Here is an 18,752-nt window from a genome sequence, read left to right as displayed (position 1 = left end):
TTCACGTCTTTTTTATTTTTTACTCATAATCCTGTAATACTTCCCCCGTTTTAAATAAATAACTTGTTTAATGTTTTCAATAATGATATATTGTTTTCTTTTCTTCTGACCGTACTTTAAATAAAGCCGTATATTCACGTAATTAATACTAAAACAATCATTATAAATTTATAACACAAATAAAATATATTTATAAAAAGATATAAAAGCTATTATTATGTATGTACAGAAACTTAATAAAAATAACATACATCAACAATTGAAAAAAAATAGTATTTTTATGTCATGGAATGACTTAAAAAAAATACATATTTTGTTCAACTAGTCATTTCCTTTTTACTTACTATAAAGCGCATTTGGGTTATTAAATAGTATCACAGTTATGTTCTTAATTTGTAGCAAGCTTAGGTTGTTTCATTACAAAACAAAAACTTGTGTACTCTTATAATTTCAATATATAATATATATTTTTTTTAATTCCTTAAAATATATCACTTACAGTTTACGGTTATGTAAACTGTTACTTTATAATATATTTTTTTATAAATATACTCTAAAACTAAGGCTAAATGATGCCTAAATATTAGAAGAGATTTTATTTACATATCTCATTCATATATGTACATAATTTAATTATCAGAGCTACTTTTACACACACACACACACACATATATACAGGTGTCCCAGAAATCAACGATAAGCCGAAAACATGTGGTAGACCAAGTCGTGACAGTAACAAAAGTATGAAAAAAAAATGTCATGTATTTTTCATATTATATTCATTTTAAAAAATATCGGAAAAACTGACACTTGTGATGATCTTTCAAGCCCTAAGTAATGCTACAAATATTACTCTCTTCATTTTTTTTTCTGTAGTGTAATCATGACTAACCCTTCTGTAAATTATAGTTTAAGATTGAAACATACCTGCATCATTTTTCAATAAAATGTTGTGTTTTTGTCACACATTAAATTCTAAATAATTACTACACCCAACTATAACCGACTGTACTGTAAAAAAAAGTACTACATTATTTTTGCAACTTTAAAAGACTGCTCATTTCCTTATAAGGGCTGCCTGGGACAAATGGCGGGAGGTGGTCTGCGATCGTAGGATACCGTCCAAACCCAAGGTTCATCATCCGACCCGTTCTTTTAACCGGCAGCGAATGCTAGCCAACACTATCTCTGCACACTCAGGAACTTCACGTCACGGAAATGAAGATGCTGAGGTGGATGTGAGGATTTCTCTATAAATTGGGCAGAAAGTGGGTTATGGAGTGTATAACATTAGGCTCCTCTGCCTATCTTCTTCCTTATTTCTTATTTATATTACAAAATGAAATCGTAAAGTAATGTCTCACATAATGCATTGTTCATTAATTATGTTTGTGTTGTTGTATTGTATCTCATTCAATAAACAATTGATTCAGCGATTGAATTTCTGTTATTATAGCTGGTACAACTGAAACAACTACTCGCTTCAATAATAATACGATGCTGGGCATGTAAGTTATATTTCATTAATACAATCCAAATTAATAAATTGAGTTTTTCTGGCATTACTTAGGTACTACAGACAGACCTAAAGTTGATTTCTATTAAGTATAATAATATCGTATAAGTTTTTGGTACGTTAGGATTAGGCAGTGGTTCGAGCATAGTTATCTTATTTATTACTACGATGGTAAGACATTTTTTTAACGTATAAAGAACAATACTAACATTCCTACGCAACATAACGCCGTGCATATTTTTTGCTTCATACACTTGTTAGCCAATTTTGAGTCCATGCGTGTACGGTGCGCGGTAGGTTGAGTAGGAAGGCAGACCCTGGCAATAGCCGGGATTAATGCCAGGAAGAAGAAGAAGAAGAAGAAGCGTGTACGGTGCGCGGTCTCCAACGCTGTGCTTTTCTGTGCTCTGATAGGTCAGAGCAAAGAAATGAAATACCTGTATTACTGTATTACTTGTATTATTATTTTTATTAATATGAAATAATGTTACGAAGTAGATATACACAAATTGCTTATAAATAAAAAGGTATTGACTTTAACAGGTTATCAAGTATGGGGATATTGGTTTACATATTGATATGGCTGACCAAGAGACTTGCGGAGTTACCGAGTCCACCACCTATGGATGTAGAGCCGACACCGCCACACGACCGACATATGCCACCCAATCGGTTTGTGCATGCCTAAACTATTTATGTAAACCTTCAAGAAGGTAAATGAATAAAGAAAACTTATATTATTATTAAATATATTTATTATTTATAATAATAGACTTCACCTTTCCATGTATGTAGTTACATATAACATATTTTACGGTTAATCTGGCTATTCATTAAATATATATTATTGTTTCTTCAGTTTTTACGTTTCTGCTCACATACTTAATATATGCCATTGAATTTGTGAAAAAAACGCCACGTCCCTGAAATGTTCGAAAAATGTGAAAGCATAAATTTCCTTACTCTAGGTCTAGATTCTATTAGCTTGCCCTGATAGGCGATTAATATGGAAAATGTGTACCTAAAGTTAAGATAATATGTATATAAAATCATAGGTGTGCTGTTTAATATTAAACCTTAAAACGTAATATTTGTTTATATAGAAAATTACGCCCACTTAAGTATGTGGTTAAAGAAGGAAAGGTCCTTTCTGTTTTGCCTTTCCTAATATAAAATGTCTTACATGAAATTGCTTCTTTTAAAATTTAAATTTAAATAGTTAACACTTACAAATTTGAATTAAACTTTGTTTTAATATACATTGCTCTGATTAAAAATTTGATCCCAAAATAAGAACCGCTCTCTATTTGGTAGAGGAATCATCTTAATTTCATTATCAAGCTGCAAAAAATTCAAAGTATCTTTGCTACTTTTTATCCATTTAATAGTCCGATCACCTGATGAAGGGTATCTGAAAATTATAAAAAATAACGAAGTAAAGTCAGTCAGCTTCACGCTGTATCCCGCATACAGCAGGGTAGACAGAGGGAACTAAGTGTCAAGACACTCCGTTCCCCACTTTCTGCCGAATTCTGGAGGCATTGCGTGTTGAGTGGCGGAACTAAACACTGCGCTTTGCCTCGATACCAGAGCGAAGAAATGGAAATATACTATAACTAAATATTAACGAAGTATAAGTAAAGTAATATGACTAAGTAGATCTACTTTTATTTCCACTGTTTGGTATAATATATAAATGATAGTTACCCTTGTTTGGCGAAGCTAGTCCATAAAGATGTAAGTGTATCGATCATTTTAAGATCACTAGGTGTGGACGGTAGTATTTTGTATGGTGCTGGTTCAAATAAATAGAATAATTCGTCGGCGTGGCTAGCACCTTCTTCGAGTGGAAAACCAGAGGAAAATTTATTTAAATTTCTCGTTGAACTATATTTAAAATAATAATTATAGAGAGTAACGTTGTTTAAGATAAAATTGTAAGCAGATTTTGCTGATGAATATATTATTAAAGAATCTGAAAAGTAGTCTATTAATTTGCTGTAATTTATATTTATATTTCCATTGTTTTGAAAATAAGATTTTTTTATATAATCTGCTAGACTGTTACGTTCCTTAATATTTTTAAATTTTATATTTCGTGGGAGAACTTCAATAAATGTGTCATTAAGTTTTGATAGACCTTCTTTGTCGTATTTACCAGCATACATCATTCCTTCTTTATTATTATACCCCAAAATTAGGGTTAAATCTTCTTTATAAGTTGGTGTTTTTAATAAATCAAGAGGATTTTCTGTGATCAACGAATTGTTAAAATCTTTATTTTCTACACACGGTCCAAATAGGTATGGACTTAATGCATTATTTTTGGTATCCATGTGTGAGGCTTTAACTATATCGTTAGCTGAAGCGTTTTCAAATACACCTACAACATCCTCGATACTGTTGCCTTGAAATCCCAGTCTAGATGCCACAAAGTACGCTGAGGCGGTGGGATCACCATTAAACAAGATAGGGCTCAAGACGGAGCCACTTTCTAAGATAGCTTTATTAAATAATCCTTTGTAGGCTCCGGAAACTATTAAGTAGTGAACAGATGCCGATCCAGCACTTTCACCAAATATTGTTAAATCGTTTGGATTTCCACCAAAAGCTTCAATGTTGCTTTTCACCCATTTTATGGCCATAATTTGGTCTTTTAAGCCAACGTTTCCTGGCGCCGAAGTTGTGTTTAAACAAAGGAAACCGAAAGCACCAAGCCGATAGTTAATAGTGACAACAATAACGCCCTTCTGAACTAGATGTTTAGGATTGTATATCAGGTTATTATTACTGCCCCAGTAGTAACCACCACCGTGTATGAATATCATGACGGGCAAGGATTGCTTTTTTATATTAATATCAAATGGAGTAAATACATTAAGGACGAGACAGTTCTCTTGCCCAATTGGCATATCTAGCGGCTTGAAATATTGGTTGCACTTAATGGATCCTTCAGTAGCGAAGAATGTTCCTCTCCATGGTGGTGCGTGTTGAGATTCCTTAAAATATATTATACAATATGTGTTATTTACAATTATTAAGATAATTTGCCAATGGTCTCGTAAACTTACTTGAAACCGTTTCGTCACCACAGCGTACGGTATTCCTAAATATGCGTTATAATTGTCCCAAAAGTTCACTATGCCTTTTAAGTTTCCTTGTTTAATAGTTATTTTATTTGTAAGAGAGTAACACCATATCATGGAACCAGAGAATAAAAGTGATGCAAAATATATTAATTGACGTGCGTTATTCATTGCTGGTAGTTGCAGAGTGTACAGCCTACATGTGAAATCGATATAAAGTTTAAGCCCCCAGGAAACATTAGAATTCTTAATGTCGCAATAAAATGAGTTAAAGTCTTTTAGATATTTAGTATTTGTTTAAAGCATTCTGTTTACCTATTTTCTACAATTTTATATCTTTAAGAGAAGTTGTCATTGAAGTGTAGAGACAAGAAAGGCGTTATTGCTACGCAAGTAGTAAAATAACCATCACGCTAGACAATACTGCTGATTATTTAGTATCACTTCAAGTATCACAAATATGCAAAAAGAACTGGGTGACAGTCAGTGTGTGTTGAGTGGTGGCATTTTATGAGGCACTTTGTCCGATCAAGGGAAATAAAAAAAAAAAGTAGAATAAAGATGGTCAATTTTATTGTTTAGTTGCGGATGACCAGCATACCCATTAAGTACTATATCGAGATTGTTAATCGGAAGCTAAGAGCATAAGCATATGCGTATAGAATACTCTATAATGTTCTATCAATAGAAGATAAATATACATGTACAAGGAAGACTTTGAGAAGAGTTTACTGTTAGCTCTACACCATCTCAACCCATGATCTATAAGCGGTACCTACGTAGATGATACTTTTACAATTTTACAAACGGGGAATATTAATATATTCCCAAATCTATATTTTTTTTAGATTCCCGCGAATATCAGAGTAGGCAGAGAGAACCTGGATATCTAGTGTTAAGACACTTCGATTCCCCATTTTCTGCGAACACAACCTGTCGCGTTTTCAGTCACACGCTAGTTACCCTGCGCCATGACTGGCCTCATCTAACATCCATGTCAAAACTCATCAATTTTGTTAATGATAATATTCAATTTTAGTACAATTACAAGCATAATTTCATATGTTTTGGTCATAAGAAATCTTAATGGCACAATAGGCCAAACAGCGTATAAAAAAGGTTCTTTCTTTATTCTAAGTTCGCATCGAACCTAAAACCAGTCGCACTTACAACGACACACTTTTGCCCCTGACCATGACTGGCCTCGAATTAAATATTAAGTATCGGATTAAATATTGTTTAAAGGGAAAAAAACGTATTTTTATTAGTGCTAAGTAACATAATTATATATTTTTTACAAAATGAGATAGAAAGAATATTACAAAAATAAATTTTCACACATTTTGCAATAGCATTCTCGTATTGTTTTCCCAAGGAAATATGGTGAGCCTTTTTTTCTTAGGCTATGTCTTGAGCGTTCTTCGAGCGACTTGCTGTAATCACACTGCAAAATATTACTTGACATAAATATTACGTTAATCTCACAAATAAAAATTATGACGCCATTCCGAATTAGTGATGACGTGTCCGATGTCCAATTGAACACAACGGGTCTGGGTTCAAATTTAATTTAGCAAAATATTTTTTTATAAAATATAATTTATTTATAAATAAATATAAGTTCCTACTTTATGTCTTGTGTGGAACGTTATTTGATGTATTTCAATTTTTCTGCATACTTATTATTGATTTATGTGATAATTAATAAGGCTTTAACTAATTTCTAATAATATGTAAATTATTTTCATTACAATTTTTTACAGTACCGTACCATAGACGCCATAGTTTTGCAGTATTGCCTCCTTTCGTCAGGCTTAACTAAAGTGGCTAATAAGGCCCAAGCGCGGCCAATGTGACGATCACACCTAAGAGCTTTAAATAAACATGATTTAGCATTAGCTCGTGCAGTTTTTTGTTCTTCTATACATTGTACACTTCTTGCTTCTTCTGTTGAGTTCTGCTATATATAAAATATTTTAGAAAAATAAATTTGTGACGATAGGACTAAGAAAGCTCGTAATTGTTTGTGTACTGTAATTTATTAAGATTGAAAGAAAGAAATTGAGATTTATTAGCTTATCTATTTTTATTGCATCGTATCTTATAGATACTTTACACCGAAACAGTTGCAACACCTACCTATATTAATACAGTAAAAATATACAGTAGAATTAATCCAATACGCCATATACGAAAAATCTGCTTGATTTCGTATACCTATGGCATAAAACAGAGGCACCTTAGTATTAAGGCACTCTGTTCTTCTTTCCGACTTAATGTCTCATGATATTGCATAAAAAATTAATTCAGTTCAATGCCATGCTTTCTTTTATCACAGTGGGAATACGATAATAATTCTTTCCTCCGAATAAAGAACGAACCTAAACTCGTAGCGTGTACAGCCAGATCCTGGCCCACAAGATGTCGTTCGATATATTGATAGAATAATTAAAGTACTTGTCATTTACCATCAACCAATAATCTGCATAAGTCATCCATGCGTAAGCGCAGGGATAGCGTCGCGTAACATCTGATATTACCAATGAAGTTCGTTGTTCTTGTTCTTTACAAGGAAAAGATAACAGCGCTCTAAGAAATAAAATATATATATATGTTGAAATTTAAAGTAAGTATTAAACGTTAACCTGAAAATAATGGAACGGAAACGGATAATGCTATAAAATGCATATAAAAGACAACTCAGTAATAATGGATTAGATAGCTTCTTTTGGCTTCAAAACATCGTCTCTATTGAATATATTTTATTTTTGCTAGAAATATTTGTTTAATAACTTTTGATTATGTTTATGATTTAGTTATGTACTTACATATAAGCACCACAATTCCCAACTTTATTAAAAGCCGCAGTCGCCTCAGACAAGTTCTTTTGTTTGTGATAACATTCACCTTGCAAACTTCTTAAATAACTGATCTAAATATAAAATAATAAAATTAAATCTGATAACTTATTTATAAAATAAATATATTAGTGAAATAACAAAAAAAAACAGTTAATATTAAAAATACATACTTCACCAAATTTTTCAATTCCCTGCTCGAGATGGCATAAGGCATTATCAATGTGTCCTTTGAGACGACAGCAAAGAGCGACCAAATGATAGTATACAGGAGACTCCCCGGTCTCAGTCAACGCTCTTGCTGTACATACTTCTGCTAACTAAAAATTAAAAATCTGCTAATTAAAAACTAAGAATGTGAATGCTTTATTCTTGAACAATAACTAGATCTGCAATTTCCCTTCCATAGACTAGGACTCGAAAATCGGGATATCGGAATTCTAAAATATCAGGACACCGGACCAAAAGATACCGGTTTTGATTTTACAGTAATCGAATTTTTCGGTATTTTTGACTTTTAACAAAATTATCTATTAATAAAACTAAAATACTTCTTTTACTCAAGAGGGAAGAGGTTTAGGCCAAGTTTTTCACCAGCAATAAGTGCCGATCTTTTCTCGGGCAACTTACGTTTCGCTATCAGTAAGACATAAAATAGGATCTATATGAAATCTACGAATACTTGCGAAGAAGTTCCAAAAATAAATAAATATTTTTTTAAATTGTATATTTTTTTTCTTTCAAAGTAAATTGACTGTATAAATGTTCAACAGAGTGAAAACACGAAGGGTGGCACAGGTCATAGCGTATTTATAGAAGCATACTTACAACTTAATATTACATTTTAGAACAATCACTCATTATTAGAAATAAGTTTCGGAGAGGAATGAATGATAGTTTACTTATCTTAAGAAAATAAGCACAAATATAAGAAAAATATTAGAATTAGCAGATTTATGTAGGTATCGTTTAAATTAATTGATATAGTTAGTACAATGCTGTCCTTAGCCATATCGTAATAATATTCTTCTTACTGAAATAGCTCGTATTCTAAGTAACAAGTCTGCTGCATCATAGTATATGTTGGTGCCAGGCAGCAGCGGCGTGTTGTCCCACCAGTCACCGAGCTCTCTCTCCCACGCTCGAGGATAACGCCAATCATCAAATAAGCCTTCTTCCTTGGTTCTGGATGTTTTGGAGTAGATTAATTATTAAAATACTCTGTTCTTACTGTTTTTGTAATTTACTTAATCATTATTATTATATTAATAACGGAATGCAGGTGGTAAAATATTTTTTTACTTATTTTACTTACTTTTTAACTTGTTCTATAATTTGCTGAGCCATGTGAAACTGCTCCATTTGGAGATAGTATGCACTGACACAAACACACAAGGTTACGGAAAATGGATATAGCAATAGTAGAGCCATGAAAAGTGGTTCCGCCGAATCTGGATCATCTTCAAACACCATACAACTTTTTGATAGAAGACTGAAAATACCATTTTTAGTTGCATATAGCGACATTTAAAAAAAAAAAAATTTTAACGCGTTAGCTACCACTACAACTACCACGGAATTAGTAAACTACGTATCTTTCTATATTAAAAGCATTTAATAATAAAAATGAAGATATATAAATCATATTAATAATATCCATAAATACCTTAAAGGGTGCCTTGGGTTTATATTTATACATTTATTAATACAAGCATTCGCCCATTGTTGGTCCACATCTCTTAAACACGTCGCTAGTTCCCTCCAGCTATTTGCTTCTCTGGGTCCTTCGACTATTAGCTATATTTGGATGCAAAAAGATTTTCGTACTAATACAAAAAACCAGTCAAGTTGAACCGAGTCAGACTCGGCCACAGAGGGTTTCGTACCAATTTCAGGATTCTAAATCAACGGGAAGTGCAATTTATTAAAGTTGAAAAATTTAAACTTGCTGGCGTAGTTATTTTATATGACAGGAACTACAATTATAATTTTGTAATAGGTTTTATTTAGAATGTAATATTCCATTTAGATTTTTCCCTTTAATGAGTCCAAAAAAAATTTGTAGGCATATGCACTCAATTTGGATGAAATGAACTACAAATATAAGTTTTAAATTATATTTTTTCTATGAATTTTTTCACCTTCGCACTTCGCACGCTTTTGTGTACCTACGCCAAGATTTATATTATACATAATATTATAATAATTGTATATTATAATAACACAAAGCAAAATGCTATATATAACCTGTAAATAAAGCTGAACAGCGTGAGGCAAGTCCTGGCACTGTCGAGCATGGCGTGCGGCCCTCAGAGTAGAATTCTCCTGTTCTACATCAGTACCCGTCAGCGTATCGCTCGTGATCCGCATCAGACGAGCGTGCGCTATCATTGTCATCTCCTTTTGAGAAAATCTTATTTAGTTCTATTAGTTTTTTTAAGTATAAGATAACTTTAAGTATTTAATTATTCTAATTTCTAAGCTAGTAATGAACTAGTAGTGTTAAGGAAATACGTTAGTTACGTAAGTTAAGGATTTTGTATGTTGTTAAATACATAATAAATGTTAGGATCTTGTTCTTATAGTATTTTGATGATTTTTTTATAGTATGGAAATTATCCTATTCCATCTTGTATCTTAGCGAAAATGTGCAAGAAGTGCAATGATTGTAATATTTATTTTAAATACACTTTCTCTACCCTGTATAAATACCATTACTCATATATTAATATTCCACTAAGTAGATGAACAAACAAACAAAATGTAGAAAGGGTAGAGGCATTCTAAAATACTAACTTCAAAAGTGTGGTCAGATTGTAGAAAGTCGTTTACAACAAATTTGTTGTTAACGTAAACAGCTGATTCTTGCCAAAAAGAATTAAACACCTCTACACGGACTCTCGTCGAGCTCAGTTGTCGGCTTACAGTGCAAAGATCTGGCTGACCTTGAATTAATTAGATAATAATAGACTTATTAATAGAATATATAATTAATGAAATACTTATTTTTATGTCAATTATATAATAATCTTAATAAAGGTTACCTAAAAACTTCCTAGAGGATAAATTCTTAGACACAAAATTTGTAGAAATTAACATACCGTAGTAAGGTACTCGTCGTAGAGAGTAAGTTGCGTTATGTACAGTCGCTTCCCAATCGTGATTTAGTTGACCACGTGCTGTACATTTTCTTTTATATGTTTTTTCTTGCATTTCGTGAAGCATTTTGTTCAGATCAGACCTATTAAAGGAGAATACATACGAACAAAGAATTATTAAGGTAAACAGCGTAGTAGCGCAGTGTGTGTAAACGTCACTTGCATATACCGTGTCGTATTGTAGGTTTTTTTTTTTTTTTTATGTGGAATAGGCTTGCGTTTGACCGCATCAAGTCTGGTGAGCGTTGATGCGGTCTACGGTGGTGCACGCTTGCCTAGAAGATACCTATTCACCCTTTCTTTGAAAACCCTCACATTGTATGTCACAGGAAATACAGATGCCGGCAGTGAGTTCCAATCTCTCGCAGTGCGGATAAAGAATGTAGCCTCAAAGCGTGTCGTTCGTACGGTAGGAATTTCTACCGTGTATGGATGGCGTAAAGCTGTATTTCTGGAAGTTCTGAGGTAAAAAGGGGCTGGGGGAACCAAGCTATGTAAATCATGGGCACACTCTCCGAAGTGTATCCGGTAAAACACAGACAGAGATGCAACCCTACGCCGGTGGCTAAGGCTCTGCAGTTGAGGTTCTATTCCCACTCGGGGAAATGATTATTTAATATCCACTCAACACACAATACCGCCAGAATTCGGCGGAAAGTGGGTATCGGAGTGTCTTAACACTAGGTTTCCTCTGCCTATCCTGCTGTGAAGCTGATCAATGTTGAACAAGCAACTCACTGAGTTATATGCGCAGGCACAACTGCTTGCAATAAAGGCTTCGCCAAAGTGACTTCTACGATGACAAATGCACGCTTGCCGTCGCCACCCGTTGGACGCAAGGTGTCTACCGTATCAATCGTTGCATTAGCTGAATCTGTTGTTGCCCTAAAATTATAATTTTATATTAAAATATTAATCGATAATGTTAATTTCATAGTCACCTCTCGTACATATACTTACTCCTGGATAATATTTTTTATCAAGAAACAGATAGATTAAGATTTATGTAAATATTGAGTTTAAATATAATATAAAAAATCATAAATGATTCTAACATTTGTTTTCTTTTGTACCATCTCAATCGTACGAAAAATAGATAGAAAACCCAGGATAATAACAATTGTCCAATCCATTTTAAATTCTTTTCTTTTCTATATTAAAGTTTTTTGTGCTAGTTTTGTCGCACATATGCAATAAGTTAAATATAAATAATAAAAAGAATATACTTATTGAATATGATTTTATCTTACTTGCTAGCCTTAACCGTTGTAGAAGAAGCTTTGTCGTTGTTTGCTACAAGAATTTCGCAACCACAGTTACTGAGCATCGTGTTTCTATCGAACCAGTGTAAAGGAGCAACTATTTGAACTTTAGTCTCTAAGAAAATAAAAAAGTTAAATATTGTAAGGTTATTATTTACAATCTTTCTTATTTTGCAGGAAAAACAAAGAAATGAAGAAAAAACATTGCTATATACACTAAAATGAACTTGCTTCGAAGTGCAGTCATTAAATCGTTTGACTTTAGCCGTAAATCGGTTAAGTGTCTAAGAACTTTTATACAAATTGTTATATAATATAACTATTGAATATTATATCACACCTAAAATATGCAACATCATACATAAATATATATGCATTAATGTATTATTGCTTACTCACACTTTTAATAAATGTTTTTTCAGCTTCACGTTGTATCCCTCACAAAGGAGGGTAACTAGAGAAAACCTAAGGCACTCCGTTCCCATTAAACACTCCTGGTTCCCATTTTCCGTGGAATTCTCAAGGCATTGCGTGTTGAGTGGTGCACAAACTTAACATCGCGTTTCGCCTGGTTACCAAAACGAGGAAATGAAAATATTTAAGATTTTATTCCCCCGAGTGGGAATTGAACCCAAAACCGTCTCTATTACAGTATGCGCTGCGGTACGACGGGCTTACATAACAATTGAGTATAAACATAGATTCAGATTTGTGTATTATTTTGATCCTTAAAACTTAAAAAGACGAACTAAAGTCTAATGATATAATTAATTACCTCCAGGATAAAGCAGCTTAAGTAGATCGAGAAAGCCCATAAAGATGTAGCCGTGACTTTCTCCGTAGATATTTATTTCTATGGGCCACTGATATCTACGCAGATGCGTACAGAGCCAACTTTCCGTATCTTGTAATATTATAGTACGATGAAAAGAATTCCATATGACAGTATCTTAAAATTTTGTAAAACACATTTAAATTAAAATTTTATGACATTAATATTTTTTAATATGAAATAATAATTTAAAGATTAATAATATTGAGTATTATTATAAAAGTAAAGGGAGATATCATTATTATGTCATAAAATAGTTTTAGTACTCACGGTTAAAACTATTATTTAAATAGGACTTGCAGTCAATATCGTCTTTATTTTGCAATTCTTCAACATTTATTTGTATTTTATTGTTTCCATTGGGAAACAGGTCGTCATTAGCTCTTACACTCTCCCATTGAGGGTAAAAAGACGAATTATTAAACTGTATCTGTTGCTTATGTCCTCGCATAAAAGTGAAAATTCCTGTATGCTAAAAAAATACTTAGTCATTTAAACTAACTCCTATCGCATGTAAAATATTGTAGGTCTGTGAAAAACACCCTAAAGTTGATTTTTTGTGGTCGAAGTGCCCGTAGGCTTAAATATTTAATATTTATTTCACCTTAATACCTCCACGCGATCTTCATATAAATAGTAATGACAGACGAACTGATGGAGAGATGGACAAAGTGATAAGGGTGCCAGTTTTTTCTTTTGTGATACGGAACCCTAAGTAGAATACTTTTACTCTAGTTTAAATAATGTCATAAGGCAAACTATATTTATGATACCATTTCATTCTCTAAAGGCAACTTTGAAACTGCTGTATAATCGAATGTATCATCAACCGGAGCTATTGTATTATAACATCCCACAAATGTTACAGTCATAATATTGGCATGTTTAAATTTTTTTTTGTGTTCTATGTTCTCCTCATTGTTAATTGATTTTATACACAACTTTATTTCTGGTAGATTATCCCAGCTCTTGCTATGTAAAGCGGAAGTTGGTACTGTCATTTCCATGCGTTGTTTTATTATTATTTTATTTTTATCTAAAATTTAAAATATTTTAGCAGATATTATAATTTTGTTATAATAAAAAAAGTTATTATATTAAACGTTACAATTATTTTAAGTTACCGGTAAATATTGGTAAAATATCGATATTGCAACTATACATGTCGGAATCTATCCTACTTTGGATACCACCAGATTTTGAGATTTGGCTTTGAGAAGTTGACGTATTTTCGGAAGTCGTAAACGGTTTTATTGTTACTAAAATAAAAATAACAGTTTTTAGTATAAAGCTATAGTAAAAGAACCATAAAAAGCAGATGAATTAGTTGTTAGTCAGCTATAATAGAAGAGTGCTTAGTTAGAAAAGATTTCTTTTCCTCATTTTCTACTATAAAAGTTTCACTTAATTACAATAAATATATCTTTTAAATTGCATACCTATAAGGGGACTGTCAGCGAATAAGCTCATTTTTTCATAATCCGATGGATCGTATTTCATGTGGCCCTTAGCAATTGTCTTTTCATTAATATTTGCTTTGTATTTGGACGACGTTATGACATTTGACAATAGTAATTGATTGAAAAAAGTAATTTTCAAGCAATAAAGTCTACATTCCTCATCAGGCACTCGTAAACTTCGAACTTTAACAACGAGCTCATCTAGAGGAGGATTGTATATCTCCTCTTTGTAGTGAGTTTCAGATTTTATTAGGGATAGAGAAACCTCGGACTTGTTCTGGACATATAACAAAACATATTATGGAATGGACTTAAAATGGTTTTATATAATCTAAAATATGTATGTAATTAATTACCTTAGTTTTCTTCATTTTAAGATATTCGAATTATACTTAACAACTTCAAACGACAGTTAGTGACAACATAAAATTAAATAATTTTTAATCTGCCAACAACCTTCAAGTCGCAAAAAGGTTTAAACTTTTGCAAATGTAATAATTACTTATGTTTGTTGTTATGTCTTGGGCGTAGGAAGATAAGGAAGACCCCAGATTTTTTGAACGGAGTGATATGAAGTTTTGCATATTTATGGGAGCAAAAATGGTAAAGTTCTACAACAATAAAATCTTACAAACTATTGTAAGACAAACAATTCTACCTACTTTAGAAGTGTGGTTTCAAATACACGAGAGTTCCCGAATGTACTGTTACTTGCAGTGTAACAATTAACAACTAATTGTTAATTGTAATATCCGCACTTACAATTGATCAATTATATTAATATTTAATAGTTGATCACAATTAAAATTTACCCTACAATTTACCATTTGCAGAAATGGAATAAAATCATAATTATTTTTGTATTAGGAAATGGTATATAATTTCCATGTGTCAATATTATTAGGTTCCATTAAGGATGTCGTTTAGTGTGCGATTAATGGTGTCGTCTGTTCATGGTAGTATTATTTAGGGCTGTCAAAATAGAGTACGTTAAGTCTCCCAAAATTTTTTAACAAAATTAGCTTATAGCAGCGAGTTTCTTAATATTATCCGACTAAATGATCTTGGTTTTGAATTGAATCCATTCCAATCATTTGGAAGAATTTGGATTTGGTAGTTCACACTCACCTCATGACATCCCTGAAATGGCCGAAAGTACAATTTTGTCCTTCCGTCTATAATAACCCCGGGTTCTCGTTATTCATTCAATATATACGGGAGATATATTTGTCTCTATATCTAATAGATTTTAGACAAAATACGTGTAAAATAATATTCAAAAAATAACAAAGGTATATAATGCAATGTCTGCTGCAAGCCCTAATAACAAGATACTGTTATTAAATATAAATTTATCGAAAACATATTTTACTCTTAATGACATATATGAGTACAGTAGATATCAATAGATACAGTCCTTTGCATATTGAAATATGCATAATTATTTATGTTTTGATTTATTAATAATAGCTTCATTAATAAGAATAAGCTGTACGAAGACTATGAATAATTTTGTGAGTACTCAATGAGGTAGAAAAAATTATTATAATGCTTGTTTACTTATATTTACTTACATTTACTTGACGGCAGTCGTGGCGCTTAGGCGAAAGCGTACAACTGTAAATGCGATAGATTATGGGTTTGATTCCTACTCGAGTAAACTAAATATTTAACGTTTACATTTCAGGGCGAAGAACACGCTCGACAGATGTTGATCGTGCCATTGTTCATAAAAAATATATCTCTTATAATTCCTTCTTGTAGTCTTGATAATATCACCCAGAATTGCAAAGACATAAACTTCATTTTCCCCAAAAAGCTCCTCGAGGTGTCCGTGTCTGGGCCCATGGAATCTACTATGCTGTTTCTTGGTCTTCCATATAACTGATTTTGATTTTGTTCACTGTGTGGAACTTAGATTTTTATATTAGTACCTCACTAGGTACACTTACCTAGTATAAAGAATATGAGAGCATTGTCTTCGTATTAAAAATGTTGTTTGAATTAATGGATTCGATTTACACTCTATAATGAAATTAAATTAATGAAAAAACATGAAGTTATTTACTAAAAGTTATATTCATTATATCATTGCAGGGCCCTTATAATGTTGTTGTAAAAGAATACGAAGTTTGCAATGGACCAAGAGGAAAGAATTTGACCGATGTTGTCTTAAATATGTCAGTCGATAGAAGTTCAGGAGTATTTAAAATAAACTATCTCTCCAATACTCGTATTGATCAGGTCAAATATAATTTTATTATTGTATATAGATACTAGTCAATGATGTAATGGCTAAGAGGGAACCTGGAAATGTACTGTTAAGACATTCCGATCTTATTAAGACACTTCCGTTTCCCATCTTCCGCCGAAATCTGGAGGCATTGCATGTTAAGGGATGGAACAGAGCGTTCAGAGCGAGGAAATTAAAGAATCTTTACACTCAGGAAAAAGGCATGAAGCTGAAAATAAGGCATTAAATTAAAATAAAATATCTTATTATATATTTTTTATTATCATACTGGGAAAGATTTATATCTATAAAAACAAATTTTCTCATAGAATTCTAATACTTTTCCATATATGGCAAGGTCAAATTGGTGTAGCAAGCTTTTCTTATAATATTTGATAGATACAGAATTAAATAATATTGTAAAATTTTCAGATAAAAATAGTGGTATCTTTAATGTCAGGTAATACTAAAAAGTTATTATGGACCTATAAGTTGAACGATCCCTGTAAACACTTCGCCGCGGCTGCCTTGATAGATGCATATTACAAAGCGCCTAACTGTGTTGTTAAAAAGGTTTGGTATTATATTATTAAATTAATTATTTTATTTATTTTTTTTTGAAACATTATAATAAATATATTTTTTTTATATTGAATATCTTTTTGAAAATTATTGTTAAGTGTATTTTTTCTTATAACTTAAATTCGAAAGTAGTAAGTTGTGAAATTGAATTGAATTGTAATGAAAAAGAATGCGGCGGAAAATGGGGAAATTAGTGTCTTAACACTAGATCCCCTCTGCCTACCCTGCTTTCTTTTTCTCCGCATGTAGATAATAACCTAGAGTCAAGACACACCGCTCTTTGCTCTTCGCCCGAATTTGAGACATTGCATGTATTTATTAAATTTCTCTAAATATTCCTTATTTAATATTTGATATTTCATTTTCAGGGTACATACAAAAGCTTCGTGAATTTTGACGCAGATGCAAAAAAATTTTTGGGAAACAAGTTCTTTTATGGGAAATATATATTGAAAGCCTATGTGTTGTCTAAGGAAGGAAATATATTGTGTTTGAAATTTATGAATGAATTTGAAAAAACCAAAGAATGATTTCCAAATAAAAGTTGATGAGAAATAAATGCATTTTTTTAGCTACACGCTGTATCCCTCATATACCAGAGTGCGCAAAGGGAACCCGGGAACCTAATGATAAGATACTCCGTTACAATTAAGATTCTTCTGTTCCCCACTTTCCCTCAAATTGGTAGAAGTGGCGAAACTCAACGCCGTTTTGCCTCGACACCAGAGCGAATAAATCAAAATATAAATTTAAATAAATATTTCATTTTCTCTAGTGGAGATCGAACCCATAACCAGTCGATTTTCCAGTGACACTTGTGCCCCTGCGTCACGACTGGCCTCTGACTGGCGTTTGAATTATTCGATAATTTATAAAAAAATTGAACTGCTTTCGTATTCTAATATATGTTTGCGTGTACGTATAGTAATGAATATCTAATATGAAAATCTTTATTATATCTTAAATCTCTTTAAGATACTATTTTAAATAAATATGATGTAAAGGGCAACTTTAATCTACAATACCATTTACTGTAGATTAAAGTTGCGGCTTGTCGGTTAATGTATTTTATTTCAAAACAAATGAAACTTTATGTTTTAAAAGTGTTTTATAGTAACTCTCTATTTATTTGTAATATGTAAAAGTCTTTTTTGTAGATCTTTTTAGGATTTATTATTCCGAGGTCAATTTTATTTCTGTTGTAAGTTCTAACTTTAGTAGTAGCTTAGGCGTGAAAACGTAACAGACAGACATATCGAGCTATTTTTTTACTTATAGCGTTACCTTAATAACGTGTAGCGTTAGACGCTGACAATGACTGTTCATGATTATTTTATAGATTTCCATCTGTCAATATTGAGCCCCATTAATGATGTCGTGGTTTGTGATCAAATTATTTAGGGTTGTCAAAATAATAAAGTTGTTAGGTTTTTTCAAGTGAATATTAATCATTAATGTCATGTTAGCGCATTAGAATAGAATAAAATAGTGTCTGGCTCTAAGCTTTACACGTCACCGTTGTGGGTGCAATCCTTAGTTCTAAAAAATAATAATATGTAAATGCTATGGTTTGCCATATCATTTTGATTGACATAAAGTATCAGATCATAGGCATAAAATGCAAGCGAACACGCTAACCGGCAGAATTGTTCGGGATTATTGAGTGTTCAAATAAAAAAGTATAATTAAAACTAGTGGACCCGTACGCGGTTACGCCCGCTTGAACTATACGAATATTTATTAAATATATTTATGAAATTATTTT

At 32.0% G+C, this 18,752-nt stretch overlaps 2 protein-coding genes across 2 annotated transcripts; both read right to left on the bottom strand.

The window, feature by feature from the left end:
* Positions 1–3,219: 3,219 nt before the first annotated feature.
* On the bottom strand, positions 3,220–4,719 carry LOC146528730 (esterase FE4-like). Its single transcript, XM_085202897.1, has 3 exons — positions 4,588–4,719; positions 3,675–4,515; positions 3,220–3,467 (listed from the first exon to the last, which is right to left on the bottom strand). The coding sequence occupies exons 1-3, from the start codon at positions 4,717–4,719 to the stop codon at positions 3,220–3,222; spliced, it is 1,221 nt and encodes a 406-aa protein (XP_085059023.1).
* Positions 4,720–5,920: 1,201 nt separating this feature from the next.
* Positions 5,921–14,458, bottom strand: LOC146528729 (uncharacterized; the record flags this gene model as incomplete). Its single annotated transcript, XM_085202896.1, has 17 exons — positions 5,921–6,046; positions 6,374–6,559; positions 7,071–7,191; positions 7,431–7,534; positions 7,634–7,780; positions 8,495–8,645; positions 8,776–8,952; positions 9,127–9,257; positions 9,708–9,860; positions 10,257–10,405; positions 10,562–10,701; positions 11,357–11,503; positions 11,869–11,995; positions 12,656–12,829; positions 12,992–13,184; positions 13,483–13,706; positions 14,152–14,458. Coding segments are annotated over 17 exons (2,757 nt in total), but the record flags the coding sequence as incomplete, so codon positions are not given.
* Positions 14,459–18,752: the final 4,294 nt, after the last annotated feature.

Source organism: Heliconius melpomene, chromosome 19, assembly GCF_056956725.1.
Source record: "Heliconius melpomene rosina isolate 202511_hmr_F chromosome 19, ASM5695672v1, whole genome shotgun sequence".
NCBI lineage: Eukaryota > Metazoa > Arthropoda > Insecta > Lepidoptera > Nymphalidae > Heliconius > Heliconius melpomene.
The sequence above is the reverse complement of the archived record's forward strand: the minus strand, read 5'-3'. Positions and strand labels throughout refer to the sequence as shown.